Here is a 15,767-nt window from a genome sequence, read left to right as displayed (position 1 = left end):
TCAGAAGGCATCTTAGCGTCGCGTAACGTCGTGTGACCGGTTTTCAATGAAAGCATCATAAGGCTGCGGAGATGGAAAGTTTTCGATTGTATATTCGTTGCCTGAGGGATGGGCGGGGATGAAACAACTATCTGAATGCGGTTTCTCTCTTTGTAGAAGTTTCGATATTAGTCATACAAAAAAAGAAGTAACCTTGAATAATAACTTGATACTAAGTTAGCTTCAGATTTAAATCTGAATAAACGTTGCATGAAGTTAAATTTCACCTACAGGCATTCCTAAATGCATATTACAGCTCCCTGGGCGGTGTAATGAGCTATTACATATATTCCTGAATGGAGATTACAGCTCACTCTCTGCGGTGTTGTGGGATATTTTAAAGTTCATCATCTCTTCAAACAGACTTGGTTTCAAATGAAGAGAACATTAGAACATTACAATTCATGAGTAGGAAAATATACAAGTGAACGAACAAAACCAAAATAACATAAACAACAGCACGTGTGAATACTTAGTACAGTAATATTAATGATAAGAATAGAATGTTACAGCTCAAAGAAATAGGTGTTTACAGTATTCCTAAACTGAGTTCTAAGATTATTGCCTTCATAACGATTCAGAATTATCTGATATAGTCTTTCTCTTACAACAAAACTACCTAAAGATTAACAAATGGACACATCTGTAGTTTTTTAACATTAGTGCTTAAGACAAAGATAGAGTTTTCCATACAACATATGTATCTTTGTTGGCAACCATCCTTATCCAATGTATCTATAGTTTCAAATGGATTTTGAATTATATAAATTCTAACGTTGTAGTTCTATTGGAGCCATTGCAGATGAAAATACGTAAAATTCTTGACAGATTTGTATATATTGTTCTAATTGACTAGCAGGATAAGAACATTTCAGGATATACACCTTATTCCAAATATGTAGTTGACAAAACTCTCTAAATATAAAAAAAAAGTTCGCTAAACGTTGACTGAGGAATTGAATGTGGCTTGGGTGTATTATTTTAGTGCAAACAAATAGGATACACTGTTTTCATCACCAGTAACAATTTCTCTTTGAAAAAATGAAAACAAAAAGTCACTGACATTTTACATTCTAGCTTGCCTGTGTAACACAAGTCTTTGCTTGTAACGTTCGCTCATTGGTGGAACAAAACTGAATGCCAAATTTGTACACAGGAATTCTACATTTAAAGAAAACATACACAGCACATTCAATGCAAAGATTTTTCCATCGTGCAACAAATTAATTTGCATGCGAGTACCATCACTGAATTCCTTATGAATATCAATGGTTTGTGACCAGAATCTGAAGCATCATTACGTTTATAACGCTGAGGATAGGTTGATAGAAAAAAGATGGAAATTTATATTCCGATCCATATGCATATTTCCCAGAAAACATTATATGACATTTAGTATCGAGTTTATAAAACTGAACAACAAGGGTTGATATTTTCAGTTGTTATAGGTCTCCGTATACGTTGTAAAGTTAGTTGAAAGATGTTATATTAAAGACTGCAATGACAAATAATCAACAAAGTATGCATTACATTTAATTCAATATGCCTGTTTATCATTTGAAACAAATCAAACATAACCTTACTTAATGTTTCATCTGACTCTGAGGTGCTTCTGAACTATGTTACCATGAAAATATATTCTCTCTGGTAGTTTTATATGCAACAAAAGCAAACTATCGTTGTTAATATGTTTTGTCCACTCCTTCGTCCCATACTAAATTTTCAGATATTTTCTATAAGAATCCTGACATTTTTGAGAGGGTATATGCTGCCTTGTGGAATTAGTTTCCTGGTTGACCGGATTAGGAATGTTAGCTATATCGAAATATAAGTGTTTCGTCCATACATTTTGAGAAAATTAAAATCAGTACTTGATGTTTTTCAAACTGTTAAAGACTGTGAGATTCTGTTACTGATGCTAGCCGTTTGTTAACGTTACTTTGCTTAGATAAATTGTAAATTTGCTGTTAAACTTTGAAAGTCAAAACATGCATACGTCTTAATAATTGCAATGTTTAATCAAGCCTTTGTAAAAAGAATTTAGATTGGATAAAATCGCATCATGTGACTCCGGAAACTAAGCGTTTTTCCTTCATATCACTATAGAAGAACAGCGAATGTATTCATGCGTCCATCTAGTATGCTTTGACAATAGTTGTAAGTTATAAACAATGTTTAAAATGTAGATCTCTTATTCATTAGCTGATATTCAGGTGATAACTATTTATGATAATAAGAATTGAATTTCGTATTTTTGATAACGCTGTTTTAAAAAGGAAAAAGATAAAAGAATGAATTGAAAACGTGGAGGCCGAAATCATTGATAAATGTAGGTTACACAATTCTAAGCAAATTAACAGCATAAAGAATCAATAAGGAATGTAGAAAATTATGAATGAAAACCAGAGTTGTTGGGATAAGGTTTCAAAACATACAAAATAACATACTCTCAGAAGAAAAATTGACTATATTAACATACAAGGCAACAATGGAGCATTAGTATTATTCGACCAGGAGAAAGCATTTGATCGCCTAAAGCATAACTATGTAGGATAAGTGCTAAATAAATTGTATTTTGGACCCACATTTAGAAGTGGGCACAAATCTTGTACTACAAAATACTTTCCAAAGTACAGATAAATGGACCAACAACCAAAACCTTTGCAATAGAGAGATCAGTACGTTAAATACAAAGACCAAGAAAATTTGCCTATATTAGGCTAATGATAACTAAATATTGGGATACGAAAAATATATGAGAAGTAAAGAACGACCGCAGCATATATAATATATAAAGGGGTGAACTTAGAAAAACAACAATAATAAAAGTACAGTGGAGAAATATTACAGTAAAGTGGGCAGAGGTATGGAAAACATGGGCACAAATTAAATTCATGAAGATACAAAGTCTGATTTACAAATATCTGCATGACGTAACGGGGGAGGTAGCCATGCACAGACATATTATCAGAATTATGCTTAAATGCCCGCTATGTAAAATAGATATATTTTCCAAAAACCATGTACTTATAAATTCCATAAGCAAATTAAAAAGAAAGGGGGAGATACAAAAACAATTAGCATCTAAGGGGGATATCATGAATTACTGTATTTAGACAGGATACCAAATGAAGAAATTCTACACGTAGTAATTGACTTCACAATGAAAGAATGAGGTAATGCAGGCAAGTAATTATCATGTAAAAACGAAACGATCTCCCTATATAAACCCATGCTAAGAAATAAACTACAGAAAGCAAAATAGTCTATTAATACCCTGCCAGTGGCAGGGGACCACTCCTGTGTGTGGGGGGGGTGCGGTTCCAGCCAGACCGCGGGCTGAATACTGCTCTCTCACATGTCATAGGGCCCGGAGGTCTCGGAGGCTGACTTTGGTTAGTATACCCAAGTTATTAATCAAACTAACAACTAACCATACAATAGGGAAACCTACTAATCAAATATGGATTTTAACACTAACCCAGCTAGGAACAAAAGTGCAGACGGGGACAGGGAACCTGCGTTCCGGAAGAAGTATTGAGCGTAGATAACTAAGGGCTATGTCACAGGGCGCTTCGCCAGTAAACGGGCCTGTAACGGAGCTGAAGAAACCCCTGACGCAGTACATGGACAAATAAACAAAAGCACAGGGATAATATTAACACAATACTAATAAAAGCTTTCAATTAAAAGAAGACACACAGCAAACATAATACAATGACACACAGGGAAACAAACCTTTCCCTTGGGGAAGGGGTTTTGGAAGTTTTGGCTCTAGGTTGTTTATATTATCTTCAAAATTTCGGGAAACTAGGGTCAAATTATGCCCAGAAAAGAGCAGCAAAGTTTCAAATAAAGTAGTGCTGCTTTTTACATCAGGCTAGAAAATACTCTCAATATAAGATTGAGAGATCAAAACATACAGCATACAAAACAGAAATACACACAATAGGTTCTTGTTTTTTTACATTTCATATAAATAGGAGATACTAAAATCTCTCACTCATTAAACTAACTTCTAAATTTACAAAATGGAATTGTCGTTTGTTTTTTTGTTCTCAGAATATTTAAAGCACAATAACATTATCGAAAATGGCGACCAATATGATTAATTTTCCGTCATTCAATAGTGACCATACGATGCAAAATGGGAAAAATACAAGGAACCACAGCATATTGAGGTGAGCGTTAAGGTGGACCTGAAATAAAATAAAATATCACGTGCAATTTAATGTGCATGAAATAGAACTCCTTTACCCTCATCACTATATTATAATACAATTTAACTGGTTATTCTCACCAGCATCCACGTGCGCATAGAGTACATGATCAAAGTATTGTGTGGTTATCAAATACTGTACGCATAATTTTAGCCAGAAACTCAGATTTGGTAATGAACAAAAGCTGCAAAGGTAACAATGGACAAATTTAAATAAACGTATAATAAATGACTGAATAAAACAATCTCTCCGTTTTTAAACCCAAAACTGAATCTATTGAACGTAATGGCTTCTTATAACTAGTAGTGTGAAGCTGAATATTTATGGATGGTTTGTTCCAGAAGTATTTTAATTAAGTTTACAGCTAAGTTAGTATACACTAGACACAATAAAATAAAAGGATAATTATAGTTTACTGCAATTGTATGGGAAAATATGAACGAGTTTTTCGGATGGAAATATTGCACGACCTTGGGAGTGCAGTATATTCATCGGAAAAAAGAGTTAGCACTTACTCTATATTGGTTGAATATAATTGGCCGGAGGCAGTCATATCACTCCACGTCCACGATCGACAGTGTGCTACGAAGTAGATCATAGTGTTCGAGTTTGGCACGTCTTGCACTGAGAGCCGCTATTCGGGCTGACTTCCAGATTCCGTAGGTCCCAAATATCACCGAGCTGAGAACCAGGAAGGCGGTGATAATGAATATCGTTATTTTTGATATTACGTCAAAAACTTTTGCGCATTCGATGCCCAATGGGAGAACGACAACGATCCATATCGCGCTGAGTGAACGGTTAAAGTGAACCTATAATAAGATAAAATACACCAGAGAAATATGGTTGAAAAACAAATCATTACATTGAATGCATCTTAATGTACATGACAACTTTACATCTCTACCTCCATTCAAATGTTTAAATTAAATTTCAATTTTGTTTCTTACACGCATGCACTTGCTCATAGAGCAATATTGCGTGATTATCAAATATTACACGTAACTTTAAACAGAAGGTCAGATTAGGCGATGAACCGTACTTATGTTTTAGTAAATGCGTATCAGTCATATATATGAGAATGTTTACACAGAATTGTGCATTCTAAGTAGCGTCATTAATCTTGAAAGTTATTCATTTATCTTGTGAGGATTCATTTAAGATAATCATTCGTTTTGATTACAATGATATAAATGTTCAGATTAACTGGAATAATAGCGGCCACGAAGTACTGTCAATTTACTTAAATTCATTTGGTTGTTTAATATCTGTTACTGAATTATGTGAATTCATTACAAATACATTTGGATTTATAGCTTTTATGGAATTACTATAAATTCTTTTAAAGACATTTTGGGATGATATCATAGTGATTCTTCTGTACTGTTGACACATCAGGACAATATATGACATCATTCTGAATACAATTGGTACTGTATACTTCTGGAACTGACACAATAATTAGGAATCTTTATGATTTCATTCACCATACTGACAATAATTTTACTTTTTACTTTTATTTTAGGGAAGTAAATTATATTTTCCATTATACAAAACTTGCTGGCATTCACTTTATTGGTACTTGTTTTAAGACAGGGGAGTCATAATAGTTGTCAAACAGCATACAATATATTTTACCTTTATCAATCTGTTCTCGCCATAAATCGAAATTTCAATTCTCAGATTAAGAGAGTATAGCAAAAAACTGATCTAAATCTATCTTTCAATATATATATATATATATATATATATATATATATATATATATATATATATATATATATATATATATATATGGTTATTCCATTTTGATATATTTATGTAGGGTCAGTTTATCAGAATTTCCAAAGTTATAATTCCAGTCTGATGGAAAAGCATATGAAACTTGGAGCTTTCGAAATGCATCCCAGTTAATGCTATTATCTGATTCACATTGAATAAATACCTTCCGTTATACAGTATTCATAATAATATTCACATATTTGTAATCCTAAACCAATACCTAAGTTAACCTTAAACAGTTTAATGCGCTTCTTAGTAATTGTTCATACTGATACCTAATTGCCCATTACACTGTAAGCAGACAAGTTCAAGTAAAAAGTCAGACTCTGCACACAGTTTATATGATATTTTGTCCGAGATGAGTGGTTGTTTATCTTACAATGTGTACCATTCTTTAGGAATGAAATCAGGTGTTGTAGGTAATAAAAGAAAACAAAGTAATATTCATTTATCGCGGTACCTTACATTTAGCTACATCAAATGTTCCGGGGGGGGGGGGGTTGTTTGTTTTGTATTTCTTCTTGGAGGTGGTTTAAAACATAGCAGTGAATAATAGTGCACTGAGCCTAACGGATATATTATTATGTAGACCTAAATTAATATTGATATGGCCAAGTGCATGGTCCCCGTTGAGTCATTGAATTTTCAAAAATGATTACATTAGAAAAGCATTATGACTGGTCCTCTTCAAGAAGTATCTAATATCTGCGAAGCGGAACAACAAGAAATGAAAGGATTTCAATCACAATAAATCAATTAATCTCATACAAAGAGAATGTTTTGTCACCATTTATATCAATGACAACGACATATATTAATCCTAACATGTCCAGCAAGCCTGCACTTTGTGTTAGAGCTAACATTGCACACGAAGAAAATACATCAGCTGAAAACACACAGCACGACAGTCAGTTCTAACTCTTATCGGTGCAGTGTACGTTGAACGGTGATATCAATAACAGCAGAAGCTGGCACGAAAGCCACACGCTTGATGTTGTTCAAGAGAAAATACACATGAGAGAATGTGGCGGGAATCGGAATCGGTTTGATTGAAAATGCGTATGTTCATTATCATAGATTTAAAGTTAATTTTAATCCTCTAAAATGTAACTGATCTTTTTTTCTTCTCTATTTAGGTTAGCATAAGAGAATAAAATCTCGGTTTTTATATTGTGCTCGTGTGTCAAAGTTTTAAAATCGTTTAGTTTGTGGACAATTCGCATATTTGAAAGAAAATGCTTCTTAAAGGTTCATGAATAGTTTGCATGGAAGTAAGGACAAATATACATCAGGTCCAGAAAGTATAATAGCGACAAATTCTATGTCAGACCGAGCAATATCAGTGTCTAATCCACCCATCAAACACTCACTGAGACACAGGTCAGTCAATTCTTCATCAAGGAGCAAGATACGACAAGAATGGAGAGGAAAGATCAAGTATTGGACACTGTGGGGGCTCTAGAAAAAGTGGAATAAAAAATACATAGATAAAAAGCTAAAAGAAATTGTCCATCAAGCTGCAATGAGTGATTCTCTTGCAAAGATGAAATAAGAATTAAATAGAGCATGGTGTAAGGCGTTGATATAGATAAAACGTCACACAAAATGACATGGAAACGGGGAACCAGAAGTAGTCAGTAGAATTTGTTGATGTGGTAAATAGTTCAGATCATTATCACATGACCGTTTACATCCTATCAGACTGTAGAAAACGCGATCAATTCATACAAATTGGAATTGCTGATATTATCTAAGTTTTCCAGAACATATTTATAGGTTACTGCATTTGTATGGGAAAATATGAATGAGTCTTTTGGAATACAGCACGACGGTGGGAGTGTAGTATATCCATCCGACAAAACAAGTTCATATTTTCCCATACAAACGCAGTAACCTTTTTAGTATGTGCTCATTGTCATTTTTTACCTTAGACTTAACGGAATGCATGCCGTATTCCATACCAAATGCACGCTCTAGACATCACTTTTGAAAGAAAATGGCGTTTTGGTCTACCTTAAAAGTGAAATTTGTACTCATATTGTGAATAAATGCGAATTGCAACAAATTTTCAATTGATCTGGAATGAATAGATTTTGGAATTTTTATCGATTCAACGAAATTTCGTGATTATAGACTGGATTTATCTGTGCCAATTCTAAATGAAATACATTGGACTGAAGCAGCGAGGGAGAAGCGTGTTTATATCTGCAAGTGTGTTTCTTTTCTGTCATTGAATGTTTGAAATCATGATGAGGGGAAAATATGAAGTCTTCCGATTGCATTTATCAAACAGCCGCAATGGAATTTAATGTTTATTTCATTTTTAATGCAGTAAGGAGGATGTAATTGCACTTGGAATATAGTCGAAATTACAGTACAATTTCGAAATGTGTAATCAAATTTGAGAACCCAAGGCATGGTTCGGGTTTGCAGCACTAAGAAAGTACATTTTAAGGAAATTAAGGATGTAAAAAAGCAAGTATATTTTGACATTCTTATTATCAACTAAAGAAGACAGTTTATGCCTTGTCACTGGCATGTTATTTGTAAGGACCTGTCTGGTGTCTATAGGTAACCTACATCGAAAACATTGCATAAACACAGTTAATGCCGGATGTGTCAAAACAGCTGGTACTTGGCAGTCCACGAAACATCTTGTTTAGTTCATTCAGAAACAAATTTAATCAACCAAAACGTAAAGCGTCTACTACGAGAGTGTAAATTATTTGTTTACATAGTAGTCCCCAATACACTATTGAGCACACGTGAGTTCAATATGAAATTGCTCATGAGTGCAATGTCGTAAAATACTGAATGATTCTGATAATCCTTTTAGATTGTTTCCATAAATACAATTTCAAATTCTCAGCTTTTTTCAAAACATATTTGTCTGTATGTTTACACGAGACTTTAACATAATCTTTCAGGCGGAGGTCAGTTTCCATATGTTTATATGAAGAGAGTTTATCAGAATTTGCTAAGATATTATTCGAGTCTGATGGAAGAGTATCTGCATCTTGGAGATTTTAGGAATGTAACCCAATTAATGCTATCATTTGATTCACTTTCGATAAATAACTTTCTCTACTGCATACTTAGCATAATATTTATATAATTTGTAACCTTAACCAATATGTAGCTTAAACTAACTGGACTTAGGAACTTAAATGGGATTCCTGGGAAATTATCATATTGAATCCATGTTGATCATTAGACTGTAAATAACTACGACCAAGTGAAAATAAATCGGAATTTGTATTCAATTGCAATTTGATTTTGTCTAAATGACCGGTTGATTTTATTTACACTCTTTAACCATTAATACTTCAATATGTTGTACTAGTCCTCATAACGATTTTGCATGAGATCAGTTTTTAAGTAAATAAAACAAAATGAAATTCATTTGTCCGCGGTCCCTTAAATCAATCTGCAACAATTGTTCTTTGCCGTTTAGTTGTCAGTTTGATAGCTTGTTGTTTTTCTTATTTTCTCTGGGTGGGGGTGGTTGGGGCTAACTAAGTGTGAATAATATTGCGTTGATCGTAACAAAAATCCAGGATTTTCATGACTTGAAACAGGAAGTGATAGAGTTAAGATCGGTCTTCTACAATGAAGGATATCTTCTTTTGTAAAGAAATATTTTGGGAACTATAAAATATTTTTGTTTCCTATGAAAATATAAGAAGTGTTAGATTTGTTGACAGTGCACATCGTATTAATTTTCTTATTCATGTTTAAGTAGTCGTTGGAATGTGTATTTTACTGACAGAGACAAAAAATCAGTGTCTACTCTCTTTAAAAATATTAGAAGAATTAAAGCATAATATTTCAAAAGAGACTGGTGATCAGTGGAATGATTTGGAAAATTTACCTGAATAAATTTTGAAGCAATTTCGAAGAATCGATAAGCTGGATACAGAAAATAACATAATCTGGGAGGAAAATAATACTCTTGGACAGAGACATTCAGTAGAGTTTATAGTGAATTTAAACCTGGAATTATATTACTGTGTTACTGTGTTTCAACAAAAGACTGTTAGCACATAAACACTCTACGAACTTACACAGACACATCATCACCTTCAGCTTTGGATTTAATTTGGACTTCTACTGAATATTATTTAGGACTTTAAATTATTAGGACTTGTGTCTGTAATTCTAGGAATTTTTTTGGATTTAATTCCTTTTTATTACATTTAAAATTTTGATTTTATTGAAATAAATATTTGTTGAATTTTGCAAAGCTCGTTGCTATTAGATCTTGGCTGTTATTTATATTGAAAGCATAAACTCGTAACAATGGCATAAATAAAAGAATTATTCTAAAGTACGTATACATTTACATAAGAATCATGTGGATGCATTGCAATGTATCTCCTCTGGAGATCAAATATTATGAATAATAGTCATTGCCTAGATGGATTATCAAATGGATTATTTTAAAGATAATAATTGATCGTGCCTCGTTTTCTAAAATGAAGTGAAAATTAGACCTAGACTATACATTTTGGTTCGTTTTTTAGTACTTTAATCGCCTCTTCAGTGTAAACATTTTAAAATCTTTTTCTTGCGTGGATCCCTCACAATATATAATTCTTTATCGAAAAATTATCATGTATCTATTATGGGTTTATTTGTAAGAACTGTGCTACTCTTTTTCCTTTTTTTTTTTTTTCTTTTTTTTTCCTTTTTTTTTGGAATATGGTTAGCAGTTTGTCTTTTAACGCAAGAGGACCAAAAGCGAAAAACTGTGTTGGAATTTGAAAGTAATAACAAGTTCCATACAATGTTTACAAAAAGTAATCGAAACAAATATTGAAAAAAAGAAGGGATTTACAAGTTTATAGACGCTTTAAGGACGCTTGAAGGACGCGTTAAGGACGCTAAGTAAGTATAACTGCTCTTGATAAGGGCATTGAGAATATAAGCGCTTACTAATATGTATTGGCAAAATGAAGATTATCTAATATTTTCTAGTGTGGCCTGTCAGTTGTCAAAGAATATAAAAAAAATCTTTCCTCTGTCCTCTACGCAGACTGTAACTTAGTTCAAAATAGTGACATCGATGCATATAACTACGGAACAATAAATAACCCTAAAGCAACAGACAAAATACTGGATCTGGAGGAAGAAAATCACAGACTTTAGCTTGATTCAGAAAAGCCAGTTAAAATGGCACACTTAGATTTTTTTTTGTTAATAATGAAGAATGTCTAAGTTTTATTGATAGGAAGAATACACACGTCCCTGCTGCCCTTACCCACCGTTCAATTTATATGGTTTAAAAAGAGACAAATTTTCTAGAAATCCAATAATTCGATGCTAAACGACCACTAATGTATAGAAAAGGGAAATAAAAAGATAAGAAATATATATACTGCATACAAAAACAACAACAAATAATAATAATAATAATAATAATAATAATAATAATAATAACAGTAATAATCTAAATTATGAATTAGTCTTCGAAATCCTTGAATAAGAAATCGGTGCTGTCACCTCAGAACATTCCTTTTACAGAAGAAAGGATGAAGATAAAGAAAAAGGAAACTATTGAAGGAAGTTGAACATTTTCGAAAATATATTAAAAACAATGTCAGTGCATTCAGTTTGGATATACTTGAACATTCGACTCGAACAAAATAAACCAAAAAAGTTAAAGGGATGGATCTAGAATCAAAAAGTAAATGAATAGAAAAAGGATACAAAATAACAAAACATTTTACCATGGAAATAAGACATGGTATGAATGAAACAATAACGAATAAGAGAGATGAATCACGGCAAAGTTTTGAACGGGGTAAAAAAAAAGTTATATCATACATTATTTCGTACAGAATATAATAATAAAAGTCAAATAAAACTAGAAGAGGCAGTTGGAAGATTTGAGGTTCACAAATTGACAAAAGATGAAAAACAGGTTAGAGAGTAGAATCATTTTTGCTGAAGCTTCAAAATCCATGAATAAAATAAGTAATAGAAACAGTCCTTGAAGTGATGGATTCACTATTGAATTTTTATCAGTTCTTTTTGGAAGGATTTATGGCCAATTCTGATTAACTCAATAAATCAAGGATTCAAAAATTAATAATGGGGAATGGATATGCATTCTATATAAAGGATAAAGCTATCGTTACTGGAACTTAACATGTATCAGATGAATACTTACAAGAATAGCACGCAGGTCCTCGTAATTGCATTTCGATGCAATCCAGTAGATGATGAACGTATATACAGAGCCAATGACGATGACGAACTACAACAAAAAGATTGACACAGTAGAAGATTGATTGGATTTCTCATTGGTATTATAAATTGCATTTCAGCTTCTGATTTAATTTTGATGCAGTCCCTGACCGATACATACATACATACATACATACATACATACATACATACATACATACATACATACATACATACATATATACATACATACATACATGCATGCATGCATGCATGCATGCATGCATACATACATACATACATACATACATACATACATACATACATACATACATACATACATACATACATACATTGGATTCATTCCTACATTAATTTTCTCCCTGTAAGTTGTTTCTACTATGGAATTAGGTTGCACTTTGCGTGTAGAAAAATATGTATGAATACAGGAGAAATGTCAAATTGGAAATGGTAATAGTAACAGTGTTAGTAGAGGTGGTGGTATTGCACTGAAATTGGCAAGATCAATGGAGTGAAAAGAAACAAAATTGATGGCGAAGGATGATATTATGACGAAGTTAATTTTACTTATGATGGCAATTGCTTGTACGTATGATGATAATTAATGACACTGATGGTGGTAATTATATTTTACTGACGATGGTAATTAAAAAGGTACTAAAAAGGTAATTCTATTTTACTGATTATGGTAATTAATGACACTGAGGATGGTGATAATATTTTACTGATGATGGTAATTAATGATACTTATAATGGTATTTAATCTCGGTAATTTGTAGTAATTGCGGACTACTGGAATAAAAGGTAAGGATGTGTTATATGTCGCTATTTTGGTGGTGCTGGTAGAAGTAGTGTGTGTGTGTGTGTGTGTGTGTGTGTGTGTGTGTGTGTGATTGGATTTTTAACCTAACTTTAAAACAAATTCAGTCATATCGCTAATATATATGCAGTGCGGCAGACTACGGTGATGTCTATCACTGGGGTAGCATGAAACAGACATGTGGCAACAAGTCCCACCCAGTCACATTATCTTGACACCTGGCCGATCAGTCCTAACAATAACCTCTTAATGTTGAGCGCCAAGAAAGGCAGCTGTTATTATTATTTTTTATAAGCCTTTGGTATGATTCGGTCAGAATTCGAAACCACAACCTACTGCATCGAAGGTGAATGCTCTAACCAATTAGGCACCGGAGCGGGCAAGTACTACTGATACTACTGCTACTACTACTACTATTAAAACTACTACTAATAGTAAGAGTAGTAGTAGTAGTAGTAGTTTAATACAGCGCTTCATGTGACTAACGCTACAACACTGACTGCAGTTTCTTACCGAAATGAGAATCGTCAACTCCAATGACAAATTTATCAACGCTGCTGCATGAATAATGAGGAAAACCACTGAACTAACTGCTTGAAGTATATGATGTACCACTATTGCATTCTGTAATCTGGGATTCACTTCCATTTCTGCTCCTATTAAAAGATTTTTTTAAAAAATTAAAGAGAAAAAAAGAGAAGTTATAAATAATTTTAGGACCTACTGTTTATATATTTTAACATTGGCTATCATTCTCCTAACCGTCAGGATGGAAATCACTTCGGAAAATATCCTCAAGGAACTACTTGATTTATAAAATCACATACCACAGACTGTTTAAAATATTGAAAAAAAAATCGATGCCGTAGGCGGTTGGTGTTGACTTTTAGGAGCTTAATTGTCTTCCAAAGTGATCATGATTCTTCAAAATGTGGAAACAGACGAAAGTCACGTGGTCTACGTGATACGGGTATCTACTATAGGACACACGGTACTAATTATGCGGAAGAACTGTGAAACATCCTAGAATGGTTGAATAAATAATAGGGTATTTACGGGTTAGGTGGTCCATAATTGGTTAATAATGAAAATTACAATTTTAGGAAAAATATATTTTGAGAGCGTATCCTATATGTAATTAAATAAAATATAGAAAAATTATAGTTATGAGCGAAACTTATATATATACACAATTATGAACCAAGATTGAAAAAAATACAGATATAGATAACAGACAATTACATGTGACCATTAGAAAAACTATTTGTGGAAAACTAGCCACGAATATTATAAATTGGTTTAGTTTAGCTGTAGTCGGGATTTTCATTTTTCATTTTGAAGAGTTGGGTGACTTGGAGATGATATCCTCTCCCTATGTAACCATAAAGAGATAGCAAGAAGATAATTTTTGAGAAACGTTTTAAAAAAGGTCAAACCTAGCAGTCATGAAAAATCGGAATCAAATTAATCAATAAATTTCGATGATATTTCTACAAATACCTCGAACATATTTAGGTAAACGAAAATTGTCAAACTTGAAGATTAAATGTCTGCACATATTTTAATGTTACGACTTACTGTCTTAAATTAAGCAACAGAAAAGAGTGAAAACAACAAGTTTAGTAAAAACAAATCAACAAATTATTTATTTTCTTTGATACAAAGCGAACATTATAAAAGACCATACAGCATTGTGACCTAAATCCCAAGTTGTCCTAAAAGTTATATCACATGCCTAAAATTATAGAATGTTCCTAATGAATACCAGTGGTGTTCCGAATCAATTCCAATTTTGAATGTGTTCATGTACCAATAGTCTGAAATAGTGTTGGTGTGCCTAATTCAAAACGTTTCTAAATGAATTCATAATTATTTCAAAATAGTGGTTGAGTCCAAAAAGTATAAATGAGCACTTTGTAAATCCAAGGAATAATTTACATAAATAATTCCGCTTAAATTAAAAAAGAACAGTAGCAAAGAAATAATTCTACTAGTCAGATGTAGTAATGAGTTATTCTACTGCATATTGTATATTTTAACATTAAATTGTTACATTACCCAGCCTGACGTCGACTGATAAAAACGTGTGCCTTTGTTTTGAAGTCGATATGATCAAATCTTTGAATTACGTTTGTGCAGATGCCAATCTCGTCTTCTTCTAAAGAAAGCTACTAACTTTTATTCCTTATGGCATTTTGTAGATAAAGCATAAAAGAGTGAACACTATATGGTACCTATGATTTAAATAAAGCCTTTGTGAAGAACATAGATTGTTTTGCTATCTTGACAATTTGACTATCAGCAAAATAAGGATTACTTTTATCTCTTCCTTAGTGTTGCGATTTTTTTATTTGGATTTGTTATCTTTGAATGGACTTATAACGCTATGCAAAACAGTAAGCAGTTTAGACTGCAGTTCTAACATGAAATTATAGCAACGGGGAGAATTTGTTACACTAAACACCCATTGCAGAATTCATCGTACTTACGAAGGACGTTATCCCGGACATTCATGCTGGTGTACATTTTAATAACGCTGCTCCAATGAATAGACTAGAATCGTAGATCTGTAAAAATACAGGAAAATGCCATTTACTTTGAAAGATTAAGTAATGGTATTTTAAAGTTTTAAACATAACTGAAAGAGATAATATCGAATTATTAGGACAGAAATTTTTAGTACAACTAATAAAATT

General features: G+C 32.7%; 1 protein-coding gene across 5 annotated transcripts in view; it reads right to left on the bottom strand.

Annotated features, from left to right (window-relative positions):
* Nucleotides 1-15,767, bottom strand: part of LOC149799071 (uncharacterized) — a 38,153-nt gene that overhangs the window by 642 nt on the left and 21,744 nt on the right. For 3 of the 5 annotated variants that reach the window (XM_089958053.1, XM_089958052.1, XM_089958051.1), the window contains 5 exons: nucleotides 15,561-15,638; nucleotides 13,585-13,727; nucleotides 12,214-12,300; nucleotides 4,775-5,071; nucleotides 1-4,238 (listed from right to left, as the gene is read on the bottom strand). The exon at nucleotides 1-4,238 is cut by the window's left edge and continues 642 nt beyond it. In XM_089958053.1, coding sequence (XP_089814179.1) covers nucleotides 4,814-5,071; nucleotides 12,214-12,300; nucleotides 13,585-13,727; nucleotides 15,561-15,597 — 525 coding nt within the window. In that variant the 5' untranslated portion in view covers nucleotides 15,598-15,638 and the 3' untranslated portion in view covers nucleotides 1-4,238; nucleotides 4,775-4,813. Of the gene's footprint in view, nucleotides 4,239-4,774; nucleotides 5,072-7,411; nucleotides 7,500-12,213; nucleotides 12,301-13,584; nucleotides 13,728-15,560; nucleotides 15,639-15,767 lie in introns of those variants that run through there. The other 2 variants (XM_089958055.1, XM_089958054.1) reach the window with 2 other exon arrangements.

This window comes from Sinohyriopsis cumingii, chromosome 5 (genome assembly GCF_028554795.1).
Source record: "Sinohyriopsis cumingii isolate HCF-2022 chromosome 5, ASM2855479v2, whole genome shotgun sequence".
Lineage (NCBI taxonomy): Eukaryota > Metazoa > Mollusca > Bivalvia > Unionida > Unionidae > Sinohyriopsis > Sinohyriopsis cumingii.
The sequence above is the reverse complement of the archived record's forward strand: the minus strand, read 5'-3'. Positions and strand labels throughout refer to the sequence as shown.